The 22,865-nt window shown below is 47.9% G+C and overlaps 1 protein-coding gene across 1 annotated transcript in view; it reads left to right on the top strand.

Annotated features, from left to right (window-relative positions):
- Positions 1–22,865, top strand: part of MTTP (microsomal triglyceride transfer protein) — a 31,351-nt gene that overhangs the window by 2,679 nt on the left and 5,807 nt on the right. Inside the window, exons 2-15 of the mRNA XM_056114161.1 lie at positions 3,479–3,666; positions 5,007–5,150; positions 9,166–9,273; positions 10,237–10,353; positions 10,599–10,738; positions 12,510–12,660; positions 13,856–14,013; positions 14,549–14,717; positions 15,647–15,754; positions 17,766–17,978; positions 19,322–19,533; positions 20,113–20,210; positions 20,342–20,463; positions 20,897–21,124. Of these exons, the coding sequence (XP_055970136.1) occupies positions 3,479–3,666; positions 5,007–5,150; positions 9,166–9,273; positions 10,237–10,353; positions 10,599–10,738; positions 12,510–12,660; positions 13,856–14,013; positions 14,549–14,717; positions 15,647–15,754; positions 17,766–17,978; positions 19,322–19,533; positions 20,113–20,210; positions 20,342–20,463; positions 20,897–21,124 (2,156 nt within the window). The remainder of the gene's footprint in view (positions 1–3,478; positions 3,667–5,006; positions 5,151–9,165; positions 9,274–10,236; positions 10,354–10,598; positions 10,739–12,509; positions 12,661–13,855; positions 14,014–14,548; positions 14,718–15,646; positions 15,755–17,765; positions 17,979–19,321; positions 19,534–20,112; positions 20,211–20,341; positions 20,464–20,896; positions 21,125–22,865) is intronic.

Genomic DNA, 22,865 nt, shown 5'->3' with positions numbered 1-22,865 from the left:
CAACCCCTCAGTCTTACCTCTGCTGACATCAATCACCTTCCAGCCCACTCCCCTTAGAGCTCATCCCATGCTTCCTTTCAGCCTTGCCGTTCCCAGGCTACCTGTGGTCCTTTGTGGTGGGGGATGTTTCTCCAAGCCTTACCTTTAATGCATCTTATCTTGGTCTTCTGCTGAAGCTACTTCACAGCACCACCGTCAAACACTGACGAGTATTTGAAGGCATTTCTCAAAAGGCTCACATCTAAGAGTTTGTCACTTTAGTCACTTAAATATTCTGGAAGGGGCATGTTGAAGAGATACCAACTCTTTTGGGGACTGAAATTAATTTATCTTCTAATGTGATTTAACATTAGTTTCCCCAAAGCAGCCTTCAGAACATGGCCAGAGCTGCCGGGCCTCAGGCCACTCCCCAGAGATGAGCAGGGACCAACCGCTTGACAGTTCCACCACTGGGTCCTACCCGCTTGCACTTCTTTTCCACTGATGAAGGTAGAAAGAAATTCTAGGACAGTTTCTCTCTGTGCTATGCTTTTTCTCTACCAAGTCAGAGTAAAGAACTGACCTATCGGATGTTTCTTTGCATATTCTCTTGATCACAGGCAGCCTTGGTGTTTAAGAGAGGCCTAGTCACCTCTGCTGGGACGGCCTGGGCCCCCAGCTGGAGTTCCCACTCTCCTGTCTGCGGCAGTCAGCTTTCTGAGCCCCCGAGAATGCGGCCCTTTCAGAATTGCTGTGAGGATTAGATAAGGCAGCCTGTATTTCCTTTATGCCCTATGTGGAATTTGATAGGTGCCATAAAAGGAAAGCCTGTGGCCTTCATACCCTCCCTGACCATGGACCAGGGCTGAGCTGTGCAGGTGGAGGCGTGAGGAGGTCAGGGGAGACGCTCTCTCCTCCGAGCTCACTGAACTGTTTCTGCCTCTGCACCTCACATCTGAGGCATTGCCGGCCTGTGCTTGGACACAGTCGGCTTCTGTGTTGACACGGGGTGCACCTCCACGTTGGCTTCTCTTGATTCCGACCTCACTCCCGGCCCCTCTCTTTGATCAGTTGTCAACTCACGTGTCTCTGCCACCCCAAACTCTCTGCTGGCTCCAGGGGGACAGAGGTGATCTGCAGGGGAGGGGTTTTTCCCCAGAAGCCATGCTGGCCCACAATTTCCTCAACTTTCACATTCCCTTTCCGTTTTTTGGGTTTTTTTTCCCTTAGCACTGCTAGATGCTATATAACATAGTCTTTCTGACTGCCCGTCTTCCCCTTATTAATAATAAATGCAAACTTTGGAAAGGCAGTACCTGTGTGTGTCTGGTATAGCCCAGCTGGGAGACACTGCACTAGGTAGACATCCTTCCTTGTGAGTGGATGGATGGGTGACTTCTAATTCACTCAGGGACGGGAAGGTTGGTGCCCGCCTGGCTCACTGAGAAATGGGGCAGGGGGTTCCACCTAAGGTTTTCAATGTGCACAGCTGAGGTGAGAGTGTGGCCTCTGCAGAATGGCAGCCTGGGTCCAAGTCTTGCCTGGGAAATCTCAGATAAACAAGACAGTTGAGTGTTCCTTGCTTTCCTTCTTTGGAAAAGGAGACTAATGACCATGCCTGTCCCATTGGGTTATTCTGATACCTCCTAAATTAACTCATATATAATACCTGGGAGAGGCAACATGTCATTGAAGTCCTGGGCAGTAAGTAATACGGCAGTACACAGCTCTGGGCAGTAGGTAATACGGCAGTAACAGCAAAGACTTTTGGAGATTTCCCTAACTTGTTGACTTCGGAAAGTAATTTCACTCCCTCTCCAAGAGGCCTCGCCCTGTGCAGTTTTCTCCTGCTCTGTCACAGTTCTCTCCACCAGGCCCCACTGTGCAAATTTCCTGAAGGCAAGAAGCTGAGCCAACAGTGTAGCATCAATAGCTTGGAGGAAGGTACTGAGATCTCTGTCTCCCGAGATCCAGGAGAACAGACATATGAAAAATAGTTGGCACCACCTAAAACGTCAAGTCATCTCTGGACATCATTCGATCCTACGTCTTTCTTTTTTGGGCAGTAGGAGCTGGGGATAGGGAGGAAGGACAGAGAGGGCACGCCCAGCACTGCTCAGGGCTTACTCATGTGCTCAGGAGTCATTCTTGGTGGGGCTCGGGTACTAGGGATTGACCCTGGGTCAGCAATATCTTGTCCTGGGTCGGCTGAGCACATCGAAAACCTTAGGTGGAATCCCCCCTGCCCAATTCCTCAGAGAGCCAGGAAGGCACCCACCTTCCCGTCCCTGAGTGAGTTAGGAAGTCACCCATCCATCCACTCACAGGAAGGACCATGCTTCTACCAGTGCAGTGTCTCTCTAGGGAGCTGGGCTACACCACTTAACAGACACACAATTACTGCCTTTCCAAATTTTGCATTTAGATAAAGGGGAGATGGACAATAAGTAAGGCAAGTACTTACCCACTGTACCATCTTCCTGACCCCAGATCCTACTCATTTTCATTTCTTTGACTGAGTTAAAATGAACTGAAAGAGTACAGCCTCTCCATGTATCAAATGTTTGGCTCACAGCGCTGGTCTTTTTACTATTCGGCATGGAATGCCCCTATCCAATTATGGCTCTTCCTGATATTTGATATAGTAAAATATCATTTTGTTTCTTGGGACTAGGCAGCTTTTCCCAGAGATATTTGAGCCGACAGTGTACGAATTCACTGCTCAGGGCTGCTGGGAAGGACCTCAGGGAAACAGTGTCTGTGCTCACACTTACGTCTTCACATTTGCCTGAGCACACACTCTCAGTGTGTGCTCAGTGTGCTCACACCTGTGTCCACATATATGATGAGCACACGCTCTACCACTTGAGCAATCTTTATGGCCTTAGAACAACTCATTTAAATTTACATATTTATACCTTGGAACATACTTTTGTATGTTTATTTATATACATAAATAAATAAGGTTGCTTATTTATATTAATAGAGCAATATACTATTGCATTGGGTTTTTAAGGGATTCAAAACCTTCAAAGTAAGGGACTGTCTTCTACTTCCCCAAATTACTTTGGCATTGGTTATTACTTTTAAATGATCACAATGAATACAATGAATACAATGAATTTGCTTATTTTCATAAATAATTTCCTGACAGAATTCTACTTAAAATTATGCTCATTATATACATCAATAATCTAGGATGGGAAAGAGATCACATTCATATAACTAAAATGACATTTCTTGTAAAAGTTTCCTATTAATATTTTGATAACCTAATTGACTAGGGATGTTAACTGAAGTTTCTGGGAATAGAGACTTGTTAGTTATTTATTTTCAAGCTTAGTAGATGGAAAAGTAGAGCATCTTTCAATTAGCAGAAACTTGCTGAGCTCTTTCTGGGCACTGCTCTGCAGACGGCAGGTATCCTGGTATAAGGTGGCACCGTCTCAGGTGGCATTGCCTCCTGATCAACTCTTACTTTGTCACTGTTTCTCCGCAGGTCACACGACTGGTCTCTCACTAAATAATGACAGGCTATATAAACTCAGTTACTCCACTGAAGTTTTTCTTGATGGGGCCAAAGGAAAACTCCAAGACAGCGTGGGCTACAGAATTTCATCCAGTGTCGACGTGGTCTTACTGTGGAGGAATCCCGACGGCGATGACGACCAACTGATCCAAATTGCGGTAGGCATTCTCTCTTTCAAGGCCAGAGACTGGTGCCAGCCAGGCCCCAGAGACAGGCTCAGGCAGCAGCACAACTTGTGCTCTTAGTTGGAGATCCTGGGTTGGTTTTCCGCTGAGATTAGTAGATCCCCTTTTCGGAGGGGATCAAAGTGATCCATGTAATCTTGCCAAGGGTTGAAGCAGAGGATGGCTGGTTCCTTGTGTCATGGTAATGGGCCCATTAAGCTAGACTCCATCTGAAATGTCTGAGGGAGACCATGGCAGGTCATGGGAAGAATCACGAGACCACTCTGGCTAAAGAGGATTTTAATGGAACCTCCTAGTTTGTCTGAGTTCCTTGATATGATGGAACAAACCCACTCAGGGTTCTTCCTGAGAGAGGTACCAGTTGCCCCTGTGAGGCAGTTTTGATCAGTGGTACTTGTTTACTTATATCTGGAGACAGGAAGTCAGTTAGATGACTTGGGGCTCTCCCTTTTTAATATACGGCAAGTACAGATTCAATATATATAACTCCACATTTGCTTTTCTAGAACCTAAAGACAATTTCTTTGATAAAGATTCCAAATATTTCTTTAATCAAGGGGGATTTTTCTACATATTAGTGTGAATCACATGTACAAAGTCAAGATTTGTTTGATTGTAACTAATAAGTAATTGTTGACATACTTTATAATGAGATTTCATTATAACACATTGATAAAATCTTCTTTGCTTCTTTAGATGTCTCTAGTACCTGTTGTGTGCTCCAGGTTAGGTCAAAACCTCATCATCCATCTAAGTCATGTCTCAATAGAACAATAAACTACTTTGCATAAAGCATTAGACCTCTTCAGTAATGAGGTTGTTCATCTTTAATTCAGCACAGACACATAAAGACCAGACCAGAACAGCAGGCTTCTTTTCAAACCAATGGCATGAGAAATGAAGTGGGCTGAGTAGGAAGCCATAGTGCAAAATGAGCGAGGGGCACAGAGACAGAGAATAGTCTTGCTGTCATTGTTACTATAGATCAGAGATCATTGACTTCTTTAAGGATCAGCATTTTTACCTAATTTAAAGACCTGATTTTGGAACAGCTTCTCCATTCCAGATTCTGTGCAGCACGAATCAAAAAACAACAGAAGGAATTATGGCCAACTCTACTTCTTGCTTTACCATTTTCTTTTCCTTCTCATTTATTTCTTAATAAAGAATTTTTCAGTGCTGGGGAAGGAACCCAGGACTCCTGTGTGCAAGGCACACTCTCCACCACTGAGCTATGTGTCCATCTGTCTTTTTGGAGACGGATGGAAGCAGACACAGGCAGTTTCTCTCATACTTTTCTTTTCTTGTTCCAGATAAAGGATGTGAATGTCGAAAATGTGAATCAGCAGAGAGGAGAGAAGAGTGTTTTCAAAGGAAAAACGACACCTAAAATCATAGGAAAGGGCAACTTGGAAGCTCTGCAGAGGCCCATGCTGCTGCACCTGGTCCACGGGAAGGTAATGATGAGGTGATCGTGGGGGTCATCTTTATGGCAAGTGGATTTTTTTCAAGAATTAATATGCAAAGTTTTCAAATCAAGTGTTTCTGAAGTAAATCAAGGCATTGCCTTTACTTATATTTTCTAGCCATCAACACTCCACATTTTTTTCAACTTTTTAAAAAAATTTTATTTATTTATTTATTTTTATTTTTTATTAGTGAGACATCATGAGGTACAGTTGTAGACTTACAAATTTTTGTGCTTGGGTTTCAATTATACAATGATCAAACACCCATCCCTCCACCAGTACCCATTTCCCACCACCACGGATCCCAGTATCCCTCCCACCCCCCATCCCCCAATCCCACCCTGTCTCTGTGGCAGGGCATTCCCTTTTGTTTTCTCTCTCTCTTATTTCAACACTCCACATTTTAATTAAAATCTTTGATAGAATCTAGTACTTGTTTGTTATTACAAGGCATTCTTGAAAGATGCATTTATTACCAAATTAGGAAAAACTATAGATAGTATAACATAACAGGTCATCAGAGAATGATCAGATAAATTCATAAAAGCAGAGAATCATTGTGTGTGATGGAAAGTGACTTTAACTTGATATAAGGATACTCATATCTGGCTAAAGTACAGAATTGAATCTCTTGAAAGACTGTGGTGTCTCGAAGGCAAAACTGAGTCTTTTAGGGAGGCATCCCAAGCAATGCTGGGGGGGCCTGAGCATTCCAGCGCTTCCTAGCTCACCAGGAAGTCCAACAGTAGGCCAAGACTCAGCGCTCTGAGAGCCGCAGCGGCCAGTGTTTGGGGCAAACACGTACCCCATCCGCTCTACTACCTCCTGGTCCCAACAGAGTTGAACTTTGAAAAGGCACTTAGAGAGTTTAAGACTTTGACTTTGAAATTCTTAATCTATATGTTCTATGTAGATTTGTAGAACATAGGTAGGACATGTGGAGCATATGACACAGATGTGCATGGTATCTGTTGTCTGTGTGCTCATGTTCTATATTGCTCAGGTAGAATTTGCTCAGAACATTCTTCTCAGTGTACATGACTTATATTTTGCTTCTAGCTTATTAAAATAGTCTTACTATGTTTAGAATTGAGAAACTGTTGTTACACTGAAGTATTACATATGTGGCTTATAAAATAGTAAGATTTTATAGTCTTACGTACAATGCTGTCTCAGCAAAGGTGAGAGCTCAATTTTAAGAACCAAAGTGGAAAACATTAAGGGGCCAGTATAGCTAAATTCTACACATCTCTGAAATTTCCCCAGATTTAAAGTAAAGATGACAAAATTTTAAAATCTAAGTTTTATATGTGTAATATACAGCATACATTCTATACACTATATTGTGATGCATACTATTAAACGTTTAATACTTTAGCATAAAGTATTAGAAAGGAAGTCACAAGGGCTCCTGTTGTCTCTTTCCCTCTCCCATATGTGAGTGGCTGTCTCAAGAATGCTGCTTTCCTTCCTTCTCTGTGGGTCAAAGTCTTGCTGTGCTCTTTCTGCCCGGCCCTGACCTCCAGGCTGCCTAGAACATTCTGTCCTCTGAGTTCTCTCTCATTCACTGCTCCACAAGGGTTTCCACAGGAATGCTCAACCATCTCTGTTTAGTCTCCCTCTGCTTCCTTTCCCACACGTCCACTTCTTCCACAGAGCCTACAGGACCAGACCAGCCCTCATGTCCTGGTGGGCCAGGAGGCCCTTCTCGACACCTCTACAGCCCACATCCCCACAGCTTTAAGCAAGGCGCTGTCCCCTGATGTGTGGCTTTCCTTTCAGTGTCCAGTGTTCACCCTTAGGGGAAGCTTTTCTGAGCCCTGGTGTCTATCTCTTTGTCTTCAGTGCTTTATTGCTATGGAGACTCAATGACTTGTTGTAAACAAGAGAAATTGTTCCTCCTATTAGTGATTTATGGAAGCTAATACCCAAAATGATGGCACCAACTTTGTCTCCATTCTATAGTTTTCTGCTTAATTAGCTAGCAAAGATGATTCACTGGTGGAAAATCCTAGAATTACAGAGACTTAGTGGGTTCCAGGTGAGTCTGTTGTAAAAGATTCTAGTCTCTGAATAAATAAATCAATGTCCCTCCCACCCCCCAAAAAAAGAAATAAGGTGATAGGAGGCTAAACTGAACTGCAGGTGGGAAAGGCTTTGCTTACTGTTTGCTCCACAGTCGCTACAAGTGTTCCAGCTCTGACTTGAAGGCCGTGCATGGGGTATCTTAGTTCCCATGAAAGGCCTTAGAAGCAGGCCTTGCTTCCTCTTGTGGTAGATGATTTAACCGAATGCCAGAGAAGCAATCTTCAAAGCAAACTTCTTGCTATGACCAGGCAGGCAACAGGCAGGAGGTGGAGCTGGGACTAAAGAGAAGGTCTGCACTCAGGTTCTGTGTGGGAAACGCACGTGCCCATCTCCCTGCAGGAAAGCCTCTGCAAAGCACATCCTGGTTTGACTGTGCCTCCTTCCTCCTCCACTGCAGTTCTTAACTGACTTGATTTACACAGGACACAGCTTAGTTAACGCACAATATCATTCTTCTTCTCTGGCCTTCCAATGTGGTAAGACACTTGAGTCCATAAAATATTAATTGCATTTATAATCTTAATGACAGCCAATCACTTTATAGCCCCCAGGTAGCAGTGGGTACAAAGTCCTGTTACACACGAGCACCCGGTGGCTCTGCTGTCCAAAGGCTGTCAACTGAGCTGCCACATCAGTGATGCCTGGCCCAGGAGCCCGGACTTGTCATGACTTCCTGTAGGCGCAGGTCAAAGTGCTCCCTGGTATCTTTCAGTGATGCGATAAAGGACTTGTGGGAAAAGACGTGGCCTGAGACGGAGCCACACCAGTGCCAGGGAGCACTGTTGGAACGAGTGTGCCAGGCCTTCCAGGAGCAAGTGGCTGCCGAGGCCAAGCTGCTGAGTGCAGTTTCTTCCAACTGTTTTCTCCCCGGGGTTCGTGTGAAGCCTTAGCCCTGTGGTTCCCGGGACTTCAGAGTGTGTGGTCATTGCTGAGCACTGCACTTTAGTTCTTGTTTCCACATAAAGGGAGGCGCTTAGCATAGTCTGGCACATACATATTTTTTTCTTTCTCCTTTATGCCATTCTTCCCTCACCAATGTTTGGGCGTAACTCTGGTTTTGCCTATATCTTACACGGAGTTGGACGTACGGTAATTTCCTGTGTCACTTGATTAAACTGTCAAGCAACACATGCCTCGCATTTGGGCATGGGTTCTCTGGGGGCTGGGAATGCTGATCCACCTCTGGGTAGTGACCAGGTCTCCGTGTCTGGGTTTCAGTCCTGACACGTTGGCTGTGTGGCCGCTGAACTGGACTCTCCTTTCTTGCGGCGACTCACTGAGTATGACCCCTGAGTGCACAGTGTCTGAGGGAACCAGGCCCTGACAGCTCACTCTTCCTTACTGCCTCGCTTGCTGCTTTCCTGCTGCCATAGCTCAGCTCAGTTTTAAGTACATAGAAGAGACACGTCAGGAGACAGCTCCAGACAGGTGACAACCCACTGTCTTTGCTATTTCACCAGCTGATGGGATTTTGCTCTCTTTTAGTCATTAATAATATAGAATAAATGGAATATAGAGAAGTTTTTTCTCCTGACGGAAAAAATACACCCTGCAGATCCAGGGGTAACTTGGCCCTAGAATTTGTCGGGAGGAGGCTCTGGATCTCCTTCCTGACAGCCTTTCTTGTCCCCTCCTGGTGTCCTTGGGCTTAAGTGAGGGCTTTAGTTTCCAACTAGCTTGTGTCCTGCCCTGAGGACTGTGACTCTAGATAAGAGTGTTCATGGGGGTTCAGAACTCACTTCAGCACACATGAAGCAATCAGCTTTATGGCCTCCTGAATACAATAAAACTTAGTTCCTATTGTGAAATCATGACTTTGATGTGATTGCAGTGGTAGCACATGGATGGAAATGCAGAGTTTTGATTTTCAAGAAAGGATTTTGTTTCATTTATGTTTGTCCTTCTTCCCTGCTAGGTCAAAGAATTCTACTCCTACCAAGATGAACCAGTGGCCATTGAAAATTTCAAGAGAGGCCTGGCTAGCCTTTTTCAGATGCAGTTAAGCTCTGGAAATGCCAATGAGGTACTAACTAATGTCTTTAAGGATTCAGAATCACATTAGTAAGTGGAGTTACTAGAATTTTTATGTGGATTTCTATTTGTATAAGTTCAGTTTAGACCAAAAAAAAAAAAGTTGCTACTCTGGTAATGCTCAGAAAAAGTGAGTTGCATCATCAGCTCTCGTCTGTGTAGGAAACAAATTGTTATGTACCCCAAGGAAGAGACTGTTGAGGGAATTAGAACATGTCATATGAGGAGACATGTAGGCGTCTGTGAGAGGCTATCAGAGATACAGAAACTCAGTCCCACTGAGCGTCAGTAGCACATGGGGGACGTGGTTTCAGAGAGGTTCTGGCCCCAGAGCTTAGAAAGGAGAAGCTGTATTTTCCCAGACTTCTGAGATGCCAGGGATGTGTTGTCCAGCTTAGGGAACCCCTGGTCTGTATGGCCACTCCCTTCAGAACAGAGAAGCTGAGGTTAAACCTGAGAAGTCCCCAACCCTCCCCGTCACACCCAGAGTCGAAGACAGAGAGTTTCTTGGTGGGAATTGAGCTATTCCCAAGGGGGAAGAGTCTTGGAGGGAGGTTTGGCTTAGACAGAGGCTGTGTGAGGCTGGCAGGAAGGCCCAGGTGCTCCAAAAGTGTGACTATGTCACATACAGAATTGAATCGATCCATGGGATTTTAAGGATCTGCTTTACCTGCACACTTATGTCCACAAACGGCATTACAGCACATCCCTCTTCACTATGTAATCCCTGTTCATCAGAGGTTTCAATTGTGGCCAGGCCATTAGAGAGAAGTAAGAAGCCCCTTGTTATTGCTGAGGCAAGAGAAGGCACGAGTCAGGCTCACCTCACAGGAAGAGGAGGGAGGAGCCTGCCGCCTGGGAAGCTGAGTCTCCCCTCACTTACCTATCAGGGACCCCAACTTCCCTCCAGATTCAAACAGTTCATGGGAGGTTGCCCTTTCATTGCTCTTCTCAGGTGGACGTCTCCGGGGATTGTAAAGTGACCTACCAAGCTCAACAAGACAAAGTGATCAAAGTGAAGGCCTTGGACTCCTGCAAAATAGAAAGGCCTGGATTCAAAACCCTCAACCAGGTAGGCCTGGACCCATTGCCTCTTCAGCATTTGGATAGTTGCATTTTGTAGAGGTGAATTTAAAATCTAGAGCAGTGTCATTTGGGAATGTTGATTATTTTCAGTTTACGGTGTAGTTTCACACATAAAGAAACTACTTATTCTTTATGTGTGAAACTACTTTCATATGCTATCGGTTTGGGAGTTGGGTGGGGAGGGCTGAAGGGGACACTTGTTACAACAATTCCATTTCTTTTTTTATTGAGGTCTTGGGTGTCACTACGAAGAGCACTTCAGTCACCACGTATAAGATAGAAGACAGTTTTGTCATAGCCGTGCTTGCAGAAGAGATTCATGCTTTTGGGTTGAATTTTCTACGAAGCATCACAGGCAAAATCGTATCAAAGTAAGATAGCACTGAAATTTTTATTTCCTTGATTATTCTTTGATATATTTCTAGGCTTTATCTGTGTGTCTGTGTGTGGAGGTGGGGTGGTCTTCATTTTCATTTTGAATTTTTTGGACTATGGTAGGGCGTTTGCCTTGCATGCGGCCAACCCGACCGACCCAGGTTCAATTCCTCCACCCCTCTCGGAGAGCCTGGCAAGTTACTGAGAGTATCTCGCCCCCACGGCAAAGCCGGCAAGCTACCCATGATGTATTCGATATGCCAAACACAGTAACAACAAGTCTCACAATGGAGGCGTTACTGGTGCCTGCTCGAGCACATCGATGAACAATGGGAGGACAGTGACAGTGACAGTGATGATTATATCTATTCATTTTGTACTTCTCAGAGCATGTGTGATAATATAGTGTGTGTATTAGATACTGCTTTGTTGCTTTTGCTGTTGACCAGACCTGGACGTGCTCAGGGCTCACTCCTGGCTCTGCACTCAGGGCTCAGTCCTGGTGGGCTCAGGGAACAATAGAGGGTGCTGGGATCACACCCAGGCTGATAGCAAGGCAAGTGTCCTGCCTGCTGTACTATCTCTCCAGCCCCTGGATTCTGTTTTAGAATCTGTAAAAAAAAAAAAAAAAAAAAGGCTGTTTTTTTTTTCATAGAACAATAATTGGTGGATCAAGATTGTATTTTTTTTAAATGTAGGAGTATTGCTAGATAAAGCTGTATTTTAACAAGCTGTTCACTGAATATAACTTAAGTTATCTTCATTTTTTAATTTCACTGTCAAATGTTTTCAGTGCTAAGATTAAAAAGTGACCTTTGCATGTTCTCTTCTTAATATTTTTTTTGGGGGGAAAGGTGTAATTATTGTTAAGAAACTCATAACAAGTTCCATAGTCAAAGTGATATGACAATTTTTTACATGGTTTGTAACATATCTTCAAAGCTGTTATTTCAATTTGAGGATGTGCTTCTGGTCAGACTAGTTTTCATAGGTTTAGGAACTGGAATTTCAGGAGACCAGCGAGGTAACAAAGACCCTTCCCTGGCGTGCAGCTGACTCTGGGTTGACCCCAACCTTGCACAAATGGGTGTAGCCCACCTTCTTCAAAAGGAATTGGAATTTCAAATCTAAGTCTGTGTGTTATTTTTAGATCTTCATCCAGAAGATTTTCTAACACTGTGTGTATTGTATGTTAGGCCCTGCTTCTCAAATACTTTCTCAGCAGCAGCCCTATAATGCCAAAGACAAGTAGACACAAAATCTTGTGAGGGAGTTCCTCACAGCATAAACACTGGACATTTACAGGTTATGTGATAGAATTTTGCATTCTACTTTGTACTACATATTTTTAATTTTTTCAATAAAATAAAACATTTTGATACCTTTTCAGGAAATCAGGTGTTCCTTGCTCTATAACAAAGTACAAATTTAGTGGTATCAAAAGCAATGATCATTTTATTATTCTCTCTCATGATTCTGTGTAAGCCACGATTGGCATCTGTAAGGGGTGCAGGCAGTCCGTGGCCAGAGCGGCTCACAGGTTGCCCTTTACCTGTCTGGCCCTGGTGAGGATATTGACCCACAGAGAAAACCAGACGTAAGTGTTCAAATCTTCGACTAAAATGGGTGTTTTGGAGATGTCATAATTATCTTACACTTGAGTCACCTTGGAGATGTTACAGTGGGGAAGATTGGCCCTAGAGCAATGAATGTCTCATTTGCTGAGAGCACGCCCATGACATGACATGTCCTTTCTGTGGATCTCAGGCAGAAACTCGAGCTCAAGACAACTGAAGCAGGCCCAAGACTGGTCCCCGGGAAGCAGGTCGCAGCTGTGATCAAATCCATCGACTCCAAGTACACAGCCCTTCCCATTGTGGGCCAGGCCTACCAGAAGGAGTGCAAGCGGTGCCCTTCGGTAAGTGTGCCACAGAGCGGCTGTGTGCTTTGACTGAGTGAGGGCACACTCATGGCTTCGATGCTTGTTTTCCTGACTCCCGTGGAAGTGTCAGCATCTTAATAAGGAAAGTTAAGAAGAACTATCAGCCATCACTGAATTAGTGAGCACCAGAAACCATGAATAATAAGGCCATAATTCACAAAAATACTTCCATCTGCCCATTTCCAGTAAGTCACATCTTGACCTAAGGGCAGCTTCTGGAAAAGAGCCCCTAGAGTGTTGGGGGGAAGGGCTGATGGCACTAGACGAGCAAAAACAGAATGTTGTACCCCAGGTGAACTGTCCCCGGGTGCTTGGACCTCTGTATTCCAGCAATGCCGTGGGACCAAAGAAGGTGCCAGCCCTGCCCCAGTCAGGAAGGCCTTTCCTATGCAGGAGAGTGGAAAGAAGCCCATGGCTACATAGTCTTCCTCTTGTACACTTTCAGTCCAGCCAGTCAACTTCTTTTCCAGAGAAGTTTCTTGATACATGGCCACAGAACTGGAGTTAGGGTTCAGCATGGCCTAATACTTGCCCTTCGTCAGGAGACAAGCCTTGGGTCTGCAGTTTGCAGCACCAGAGGTCCTTCTCCCTTGGCTGGTGCTGGTGTCCAGAGTGGGTCACTGAGGCTGGGGACAGTATAGTGAGGGCACTTCCTTGCTCAGACAGCTCTCGCTCATAGACCACAGGTTTCCTCATCCCACCCTCACAGGTCCCCATCTCCTCTGCCAGAGAACCCTGTGTTGCCCCGAGAGACCCCTTATCTCTCTCTCACAGACCACAGAGCCATCATCTTCCCCAGAGACACCTCCATCTCCTGCCTCAGAGACCCCCATCTCCTCCCTCACAGACCCCATCTCCTCCCTCACAAGCCCCATCTCCTCCCTCACAGCCCCATCTCCTCCCTCAGAGACCACAGTCCCTCACCTCCTTCTCAGAACCCCAACTCCTGTCAGAGACCCTCACTTCCTCCTCCCTGAGACACCTGTCTTCTCTCTTACAGACCCCCATCTCTCCTCAAAGGCCCCCATCTCCTCCTCCAGAGACCCCATCTCCTCCCTCACACCCCAGTGTCACCGAGGCAGGGAGGCACCAACTGGGAGGTCAGCCCAGAGAAAAGGTGCTTTTCTGGGAGCTGTTGGGAATGCGAATGGGCCTTGCCCTTGTCTTGCAGCTCTCTGAGCACTGGAAGGACGTGAGGAAGCACCTGCAGCCTGAAAACCTGAACAAGGCACAGTCTGTCCGCAGCTTCCTTGCCTTCATCCAGCACCTCAGGACAGCCAAGAGGGAAGAGATCCTGCAGATCCTCAAGGGCGAAAGCAAGGAAGTGCTGTGAGTCCCAGGGCAGTGGGCACCTGTGCAAACACGTGTCCGGGGGTTGCTTTATGCTACAAAAGGAAAATTTCTTTGATCTAATGACCACACCTCCAAATCACTGATTCTGCTGCCTTGAATTCTTATTGAACAGTTATGCCATTGCACCAAGTTAGTGGTTACTTGATGTGAAATACAAGTTTTCTATAATGATTTGGCACAGGCCTTTTTAAGTTCCATCTGGCTGACAGGTGAGCGGGGACCGTGGTCTCCTGCTCCGCTTGCCTCACTGTCTTGTTTGCATAATTCTCAGGTCTCAGGTGGTATCTCAGCTGAGGCTGGCTAAGTATTGAGTTAGTGAATTCCAAGTGTACATTGTATGAGAGAGAAGGGAGTTGAGGGGAAGCTTTGAAGTAATACGGGAAGCCCTTTCTGGAAAACCCTGGTTTTTCCTTCACCTACTTCTTCAGGAAAGTCAGACAGTGACAGTGCAAAGGGCAGACCCTGAGTTCTGGGAAGCCCCTCAGCACTGCTGCCCTGACCCTTTCCACAGACCACAGCTGGTGGATGCCGTCACCTCCGCCCAGACACCAGACTCCTTGGATGCCATCTTGGACTTCTTGGATTTCAAAAGTGACAGCAGCATTATCCTTCAGGAGAGGTTTCTCTACGCCTGTGGATTTGCCACTCACCCCAGTGAAGACCTGCTGTATGCCCTCATTGTAAGTCAGGGAGAAGGGCTCACGTCAGGGCCCAGGAAGTCCCGAGGAAGGCTGGTCTCCTGAGAGTTCATCCTCACAGTCTGTCAGACTGTTTTCGTCCTGTGCTCACTCACTCTAGTCAGGCTGTCCACATGGTGTCTTCTTTGCTCTGTGTCATGAATGATTAGACGATTGTGTTCGATTGTGTTCTCCTATCATATCATGTGACATACGACAGAATTTCAAAGGGGAGAAGTTTTGGTATTGCTTCAAAGGCTTTTTAAAGAGATTTTTTGACATCAAAAGCCTAAATGATTCTTAATACACTGTTCATTGAGAAGAACTACAGTTCTTTAAATTTAAATATTTTATATCATAAGCAGAAGTTAGACTTCTCTTGGGTCCAAGGTATTTTTTAAGGACTACTTATCCAAGGCCAGAGAGAAGTACAGCAGGTAGGGCACTTACCTTGCACACGGCCAACCCAGGTTTAATCCCTGGCATTCCATATGGTACTCCAAACACTGTCAGAAGTAATTCATGAGTACCCTTGAGCAATCAGGAGTAGCCCTTGAGTACCACTGGTTGTGGCCCAAAAACCCTTAAAAAAAGAGAGACCACTTATCCACTGATGATCTATTGGACAAGTTCATATTTTTTATGGAAACTGGGCTAATTTAAGAATTGGATCAAAGCATCAAAGCCCCTTTTCACTTCCCCATACATTTACAGACCATTTCTGGGCTTCGCTGACCGCAGGTGGCCCGTTCATAACCCATGGGGGAGATACAGACCCAGCTCAGCACGCTGAAGGGTGGCTTACTGATTCTCCGCACAGTGCCCTCACGAGCAGGCGGGAAGGCACATTCAGTTTCAGGCACATCCTCTAGATTGAGAGGGGCCAGGGCAGTGTGTGGCTACTCCTAACTGCTTATCCCTTGACCTAACAGAGGAAGTTCAAAGGCTCCTTTGCGAGCAACGACATCCGAGAAACTGTCATGATCATCATGGGTGCCCTGGTCCGGAAGCTGTGCCAGGGTGAAGGCTGCAAACTCAAAGTAAGTGTGTCCCTCTCTAGCGTGGGTGCTCCCTGCGGCCGACCCCTGCCTGTGTCTGCCCCCACACGCCTTGCACTCGCCTTAGAGTTTAGCTCTTCCCTTACAACTGTTATTTCAGTCTCCAACTGCAACGTGAGACGGATCTTTGTTGTGTTAGCACCAGTTAATTAGGTCAGCAACAGGTGCATAGGTACTCTGTTTCAACACATCAACACCATGCTGCTTTTAAGCGAAACAGGCACATTTTCTATAAAAAAAAGGGCTTTCTCTAGTGATTGCAGCCTAATTTGGGGGGAATAAAAGTATGAAATCAGTCACAATTATGTAGTACAGCATGGTAGTATCCAACAAGTGCTCACCCAAAAAGTGCCTGGCCTGCCGTCCTCCATCCCTGGTATTTATAGACTGCCCTTGTGTCCTTGAGTGGTGCATGCAGGATCATTCTCATTCCTAGAAAAGCATCAGACTTTCAGGCTACTTCTTAGGGCAGATTTTTTTGTGATCCCTGTGCTTTGCAGTCTTGACTTTCAGTAGAGAGAATTTTGTTACTTCCAAGTATTTAGAACTTTACATTGTATTCTTAAATCATTCATTCATTTTAACGAGTAGACCCTCATTTTAACATCCTTCTCTTAGGAAAACACCCATTCTGTGTCTTGTTTCTGGGCTCATTGCTTCTCCCATGCCTTCACCATAGGGATGACAGTTGGACCTCTGGCTGTGGTGCTCACATGTCTGAGTTATGGTGTTGTCTGGGCCTGGGCATCATTTTGCAGTGCTCACATACTTGTCCGGGGCTGTCCCGTTAGCTGTCATGCTTGCACACATGCACACCATACACTAATTAGGACATGCACGTTGTGTGCTGAACTGACTCGGGAAACACAGCATGGGCAGTAGCACACCCCCCACCCACCCACCCTGTGAAGCAGACAGGATATGTGCTGTGGGAGAACAGTCCTTTGCCAGCTCTGATTATAGGGCTGGTTTTTAACAGGGTCAGTATGTAGCTTCTATCTCAAAAGATCAAGATGCTATTTTGTCTATTGAATATTTTCTATTAAAAAACAATACATATAGTGTTCTTGAAACCAGATGGCTCCAACTCATAATAAGAATATAAACTAAAAATGAAAAAAAATACTTGAAAAACAGTTCCTCGGGGGCTGGAGAGATAGTATAGTGAGAAAGCACTTACCTTACATGTAGCTTATCTAGGTTAAATCCCCTGGACCCCATGTGATCCTACAGTCACCACCAAGAGTGATCCCTGAGCACCCCTGGGTATGGCCCAATGAATAAACAAATAAATATAAAAATAATTCAGAGAGGGGGCCAGAGTGATAGTACAGTGGGTCGAGCTCTTGAAAAACAGTTGGTCCCACCCCTCCCAATAAAAAACTTATTATTAATTTCAAAAAACAGATTTGCACATTTTGATCACATAAAAAAACTATGACTTGTCTGATACTTTTCAACTTCCCTAATTTTTACTCCCACGTCAATATCAGATATGTTGACTAAAGACAAAGCTCACATTTGAAGACACATATTCAGTGATACTTAAACACTGTGTTAGGCTTCTGTGCTAGGCTTCCCCCATGAGAGACAAGAGCTTCAGATATTCTGCTCTCAAAAAGCTTCTAGTCTGTTGATTAGTATGCCAGCAGTGTGTTCAAAAGTAAATGTGCCCCTGGTAGTTATACTATTCATCATACTCTTCTTGCATGTTAAGAGTACGTTCAGGTCACGTTTGGAACATGCACCTTCATCGAGCTGTGCTTGCTTGTTTTCTTTTCTTCTTTCCTTCATATTAAGGCAGTGTGATTTACAAAGATATTCACAGCTGAGTTTTAGAACGTGTTGTTTCACTACGCGCCTCTCTGGTGGTGTGTGCTAGACTTGCTGTGACTTTGGGTGACTTTCTCAGGTCCAAGGGTATAAGCAGCCCCGCGAAGCTGAGTTTAGTGTGTGCTCATGCATACGTCTGAGGTAGCTTGGCCTTTCTTAGGCGGTGGTAGAAGCCAAGAAATTGATCCTGAGCGGACTGGAGAAGCCAGAGAAGAAAGAGGACACAATGATGTACCTGCTGGCCATGAAGAACGCCCTGCTCCCAGAGGGCATCTCCCTCCTCCTCAAGTATGCTGAGGCAGGCGAGGGGCCCATCAGCCACCTGGCCACCACCACCCTCCAGAGATACGACGTCCCTTTCATCACGGACGAGGTAAATCTGATCTCCCTACAGCCTGCTCAGAGGGACCGCACACAGACCCCTCAGAAGTTGCCTGGACTTTCTCAGGCCAGCAGCTTCTCTCTCCCACACACTCAGAGGGAGCCTCACAGTCTGAAAGTACCTTTTTGTCAGTCACATGGTTACTGAGTGTGGGGTGGGTGTTGGGGTCACGGGCAGGCAGATCTCCCGATAAGAACTGGTTCTGTCCCTTCCCAGTTGCTGATATTTTTCTTTTGGGGTCACACCCGGTGATGCACCCATGCACTGGCTCATGCACTCAGGAATTGCTCCTGGCAGTATGTGGAGGACCATATGAAATGCTGGGAATCGAACCCAGGTTGGCCGTGTGCAAGGCAAATGCCCTACCCGCTGTACTATCGCTCTAGCCCCGCTGATGTTTTTTATGGGTTTCTTAACTCCCAAGCCCTGGAGAGCTTAGCCAGCACTGATGGAAGTCAGAAGGAGCTGGGGGAAGTAAAATTGCAGGAAGCTTTGGTTAGTGCATAACGCTGCCCTCCAGACCGCATTTGTCAGTCCTGGGAACCAGTGGAGTGATTAGTTGTGATGGAATGCAATTATCTTGGAAACTTTTCATTGGTGTAAATGTTTTATTAAGAAACACATTTCCTAATGTCACTGGGAGGGGTCGACCTCCTGTCAGCGGAGGCCAGCACAGCCACAAATGTCCCTCTCCCCAAGGTCGCTGAGAGATGCAGGGATAGAAGCTGTGCTTCCTGCACAGATTGGTCGTGAACCTACAGTTTCCCTAGATGGGAAGCTAATGCAAAGGAAAGGAGGAAGGCCCTGTGTCAGGGAAGTGTCAGTCCCTGCAGCCTCTCACCCAGAACCGCATTCCGGAGGTTCGACTCTCCTTTAAAAAATGGTATCGGTTGGCAGGAGGTAGGCTACACTCAAGAATCTCAGCTCATCAAAAGCAGTTCTCGGGGCTGGAGCAGGCAGGGTGTTTGCCTTGCACGTAGCCAACCCAAGCTCGATTCCAGCATCCCAATGGTCCCCCAAGCACTGCCAGTAATAATTCTTGAGTGCATGAGCTAGGAGTAACCCCTGAGCACTGCCGGGTGTGACCCAAAAAGCAGAAAAAACAAAGCAGTTCTCATGTGTGCTCTGCCTGTTGCAGAGAAAGGACATCATGGTCCTGTATTCACTTGCCAGCCTCTGCCTTGGGGACCCTAGTCACGGTCTGTAACCAGAACTATCACTCCACCTGAGATCCTGGGCCCCTGGGAGTGTGGAAATGTGTCTGCATCCTCACACGTGCACTGCCAACTGTTAGAGTGGCTGTGTGCTTGACATACACCCTCTTCTCTGGCCAGGTCAAGAAGACTTTGAACAGGATATACCACCAGAACCGCAAGGTCCATGAGAAGACTGTGAGAACCGCGGCTGCAACTGTCATTCTGAGCAACAACCCCTCTTACATGGACGTGAAGAACATCCTGCTGTCCATCGGGGAGTTGCCCAAAGAGATGAACAAGTACATGCTGGCCACGGTGCAGGATATCCTGCGCTTTGAGATGCCCGCGAGGTAGGCATCCCCCCACTGACCTGCCCACTCCCCGCCCACTGTGTGCTGTGTGAGGACAGTAGCAGCCACTCTGCACAGGCTGTCCCCTGTACTCTGGGCCCTCCGTCCTACCTCACGGGGTGGTCAGACAGTCCCGGGCTCTTCTCCCTGACTCACATCACATAGACTGCCTCAGTCAGTTGTGTCGGAGTTTCTCCCTCTGGTTTATCGTGATCCTGTTACAGTGGTCTGACTGGTTGGACTCTGACAGTGGCAATCAGACAGAGAGAGGGTGAGGGCGAGCTGAGAGCAGAAAGGGTCAGAGGTGGGTCTTAGCAAGACGTCCTCTGAATTGAAGATTGCCTGCACAGAGAATCCAGCTCAGGTGCAGCCGCCAGGATGCCCTGCCCTGCTGTCGTTCTGACACCACCTGAGTCCCACAATCCCAGGAATGTGGAAAAGCCCGACCCCACCTTGGCTGGCCCCTGGCCCCCCGTGCCAGCAGCTGGAGAAGGGGCCCCCATCCTTCCTCGGAGGGCGAGGCTCTGCCTTGGAACCTCTGACACAGGAATGTGTAGCTTCCCCTTCTCCACATTGCAGCAAAATGGTCCGTCGTGTCCTGAAGGAGATGGTGGTTCACAACTACGACCGTTTCGCCAAGGGCGGGTCCTCTTCCGCCTACACCGGCTACATTGAACGTACGTATGGGTCCCCAGCAGTCCCCTAGCCAGCACTGCTGGATCAGATGGCAGCTAGCCAGGCAAGACTGGCCACTAAGGGGTGACTTGGCCAGGAGAGGTCTGGCCACTAAGGGAACATCCTCCCCCAGGCGACTCCCACTCAGCCTCCACGTACGGCCTCGACATCCTCTACTCTGGCTCTGGCATCCTGAGGAGGAGCAACCTGAACGTCTTCCAGCACATCGGGAAGGCCCATCTCCACGCCAGCCAGGTAGGATCTCCTGCCCGCCCCAACTCACGGGAAGTCAACAGACAGGAGGTGGCGTGACAGAGTGCAGTCCCTGAGTGTGGAGCATTGGGCATATCCTCCTCACACGCCCCGCTCGTCTCTCAGCTCCAGAGAAATGCATGACCCAAGCTCCACAGCGGCCTTTCCGTTTCCTTCCAGGCCTCCCCAGGATGGCCTGTCCCCTGGGCTGCCCAGCAGCTCTGGTGCCAGCACAGCAGGGGAGGCCGGGCTCAGTGGCCCCATGGAGGGCTGGAGCCCTGCCCTCCACCACTCCTCTCCCTTGGGTCTCCTTAGGAAGGGGACCCGGGACCTGGTGGTTGGCAGTGGGGGCAGCTCTGGTTCTGTTTGGGCTGCGTGGGATGTGGCCACTGTGCGGTGTCAGGCTGACTCGTCTGTACCGGCATCTGTCCCATAGGTGGTCATCGAAGCCCAGGGCCTGGAGACACTGATTGCAGCCACTCCGGACGAGGGGGAAGAGAACCTGGACTCCTTTGCTGGCATGTCGGCCATCCTCTTTGACGTCCAGCTCAGACCCGTCACTTTCTTCAATGGGTACAGTGACCTGATGTCCAAGATGCTGTCGGCATCAGGCGACCCTGTCAGTGTGGTGAAGGGACTCATCCTGCTCATAGACCACTCTCAGGTAAGCCCCCCGGCCTACCCACCACCAGTTCCAGCTCCACGAGACAGAGTTCTGTTCATAAGAGTGTCCTCACTATTGAGGCAGAAAGAGAAAAGAAGATGCTCAGGGACCAAGTTGTGCGAGGAAGGCCCAGGCTCCCGGAGCAGAGGCTCCTTGCCTCTGTGCTCAGCTCTCTTCGTGCGACGGCTCAAAGCAGGCGCTGGGCCCCTGGGTGCCAGGGATGACTCAGGACAGTGATGAGGAAGACCCCAGAGGGTCATCCCGGGGTCACCAAATGACACAGAGAGCACAGACCCCAGCCGTGTCCTGTGGCCCTGCCCACATTCCTCACGTTGCGAAGCCTCGGAAGTCCCCTCTCAGTGGTCAAGAGCAGGACGGTTGGGGCCCAGGATGCCACGGTGTGAACTGCATGGGTCCATGTATATGGGTATATATACATGGGTCCGTGTATATGTGGCATTGGTGGAGTCCGCCAACATGGAACTGACTCTTGCAATCGTGGGATGGGGGGACTTCTGGTCCCTGACCCCCGCCTTGTCCTGAAGTGACCTCTACTTTAATTTTCCTGAGGTCCAGACTGGTTTTCAATTTCGCAGGCCCCTGATTGACATCCACTTCCAGCACAATTTCCTCCTTCCGGGAAGGAAGAGGGGGGAGGGGCCAGGCAGCAGGGTCCTTTCCAGAACTTTCCTTGAAGCCCTAGCTACTGCTACAGAAGAGAGCATCTACCCATGACATTTCCTAGTTATTGACCAAACACATGCCCCACGTGTCTCAAACCACAAGGGAAGCCGCAAGTCACTGGCACGGCCACTAGGAACCAAACTATTTCCTCTCGGTGTGGATGGACATGGGAACCAGCAGTAGCTCCCACGACCCCTAATCTCAGTTGCACATGACGCTTGCTTGCACCCTGTGAGATTCACACTCTCTGGGAGGCTCAGGAGGAGGCCTGGGCAGAGGTGGCCCAGCAGGCCTGGGAGCGAGGTAACCCCGATTCCCACCGGGTGGCCTTTTATGGACGGCACAGGGCAAGCAGCAGGGATTCAGGCCTGCGGGCACACGGCCTCTGCTGTAAGTCCCGGCTCTGCCCTGGAGTGAGGAGAGCCATCAGCGCCACAGTAACAAATGGGCCCGCGGTGTTCCAGGCCGTTTTATTTATAAAAACAGGCAGGGCCAGGCCCGCCCGCAGCCGAGGTTTGCCAGCTCCCGCTCCAGGTCACTCTCGCAGGGGCTTTCAGTTCCTGAGGCGGGAGGTGTGTGGGTCCCTCTTTGAGAGGCGGCTGGAGCGTGTCCCCGGGGGGCTGTTGTGAGCTGCTGTGGCTCCCGGCCCTGCAGATCGGGCCAGCCCAAGACCTTGCCAGGTCAAGCGCTGACGTGGAGGCGTGTTGGCGGGGCACCTGTCACAGTCACCGGGGCAGATGGAATTACTCTGAGCTCACTTTCTCTCTCTTTCCGGCTAATTGGATTACCCTTCAGAGAAAGAGGTCTGGTAAACTCAGCTTCATGTGGGAATCTGCCCTCCAGCTCAGAGCAGGTTTTGCCGAACAGAGGCAGTGAGCCAGAGGGTCTGAACTGTAAGAAAGGCTCTGGGATAAAGGTCAGAGATCACAGAGGTCACGTCAGCTACACACGCACGGCCCCAGAGTCTTGCTCCCACTGTCAGCGTGCCCCGGGTCAGGCCAGGACGTGGCCAGGCTTCTGTCTGCGGCAGTTCTCAGAACTGTCTGCCCTGCAGGTC

This window comes from Sorex fumeus, unplaced genomic scaffold (genome assembly GCF_029834395.1).
Source record: "Sorex fumeus unplaced genomic scaffold, SorFum_2.1 ptg000024l, whole genome shotgun sequence".
NCBI classification, from domain to species: domain Eukaryota; kingdom Metazoa; phylum Chordata; class Mammalia; order Eulipotyphla; family Soricidae; genus Sorex; species Sorex fumeus.
This window is presented reverse-complemented; position numbering and strand designations above follow the sequence as displayed.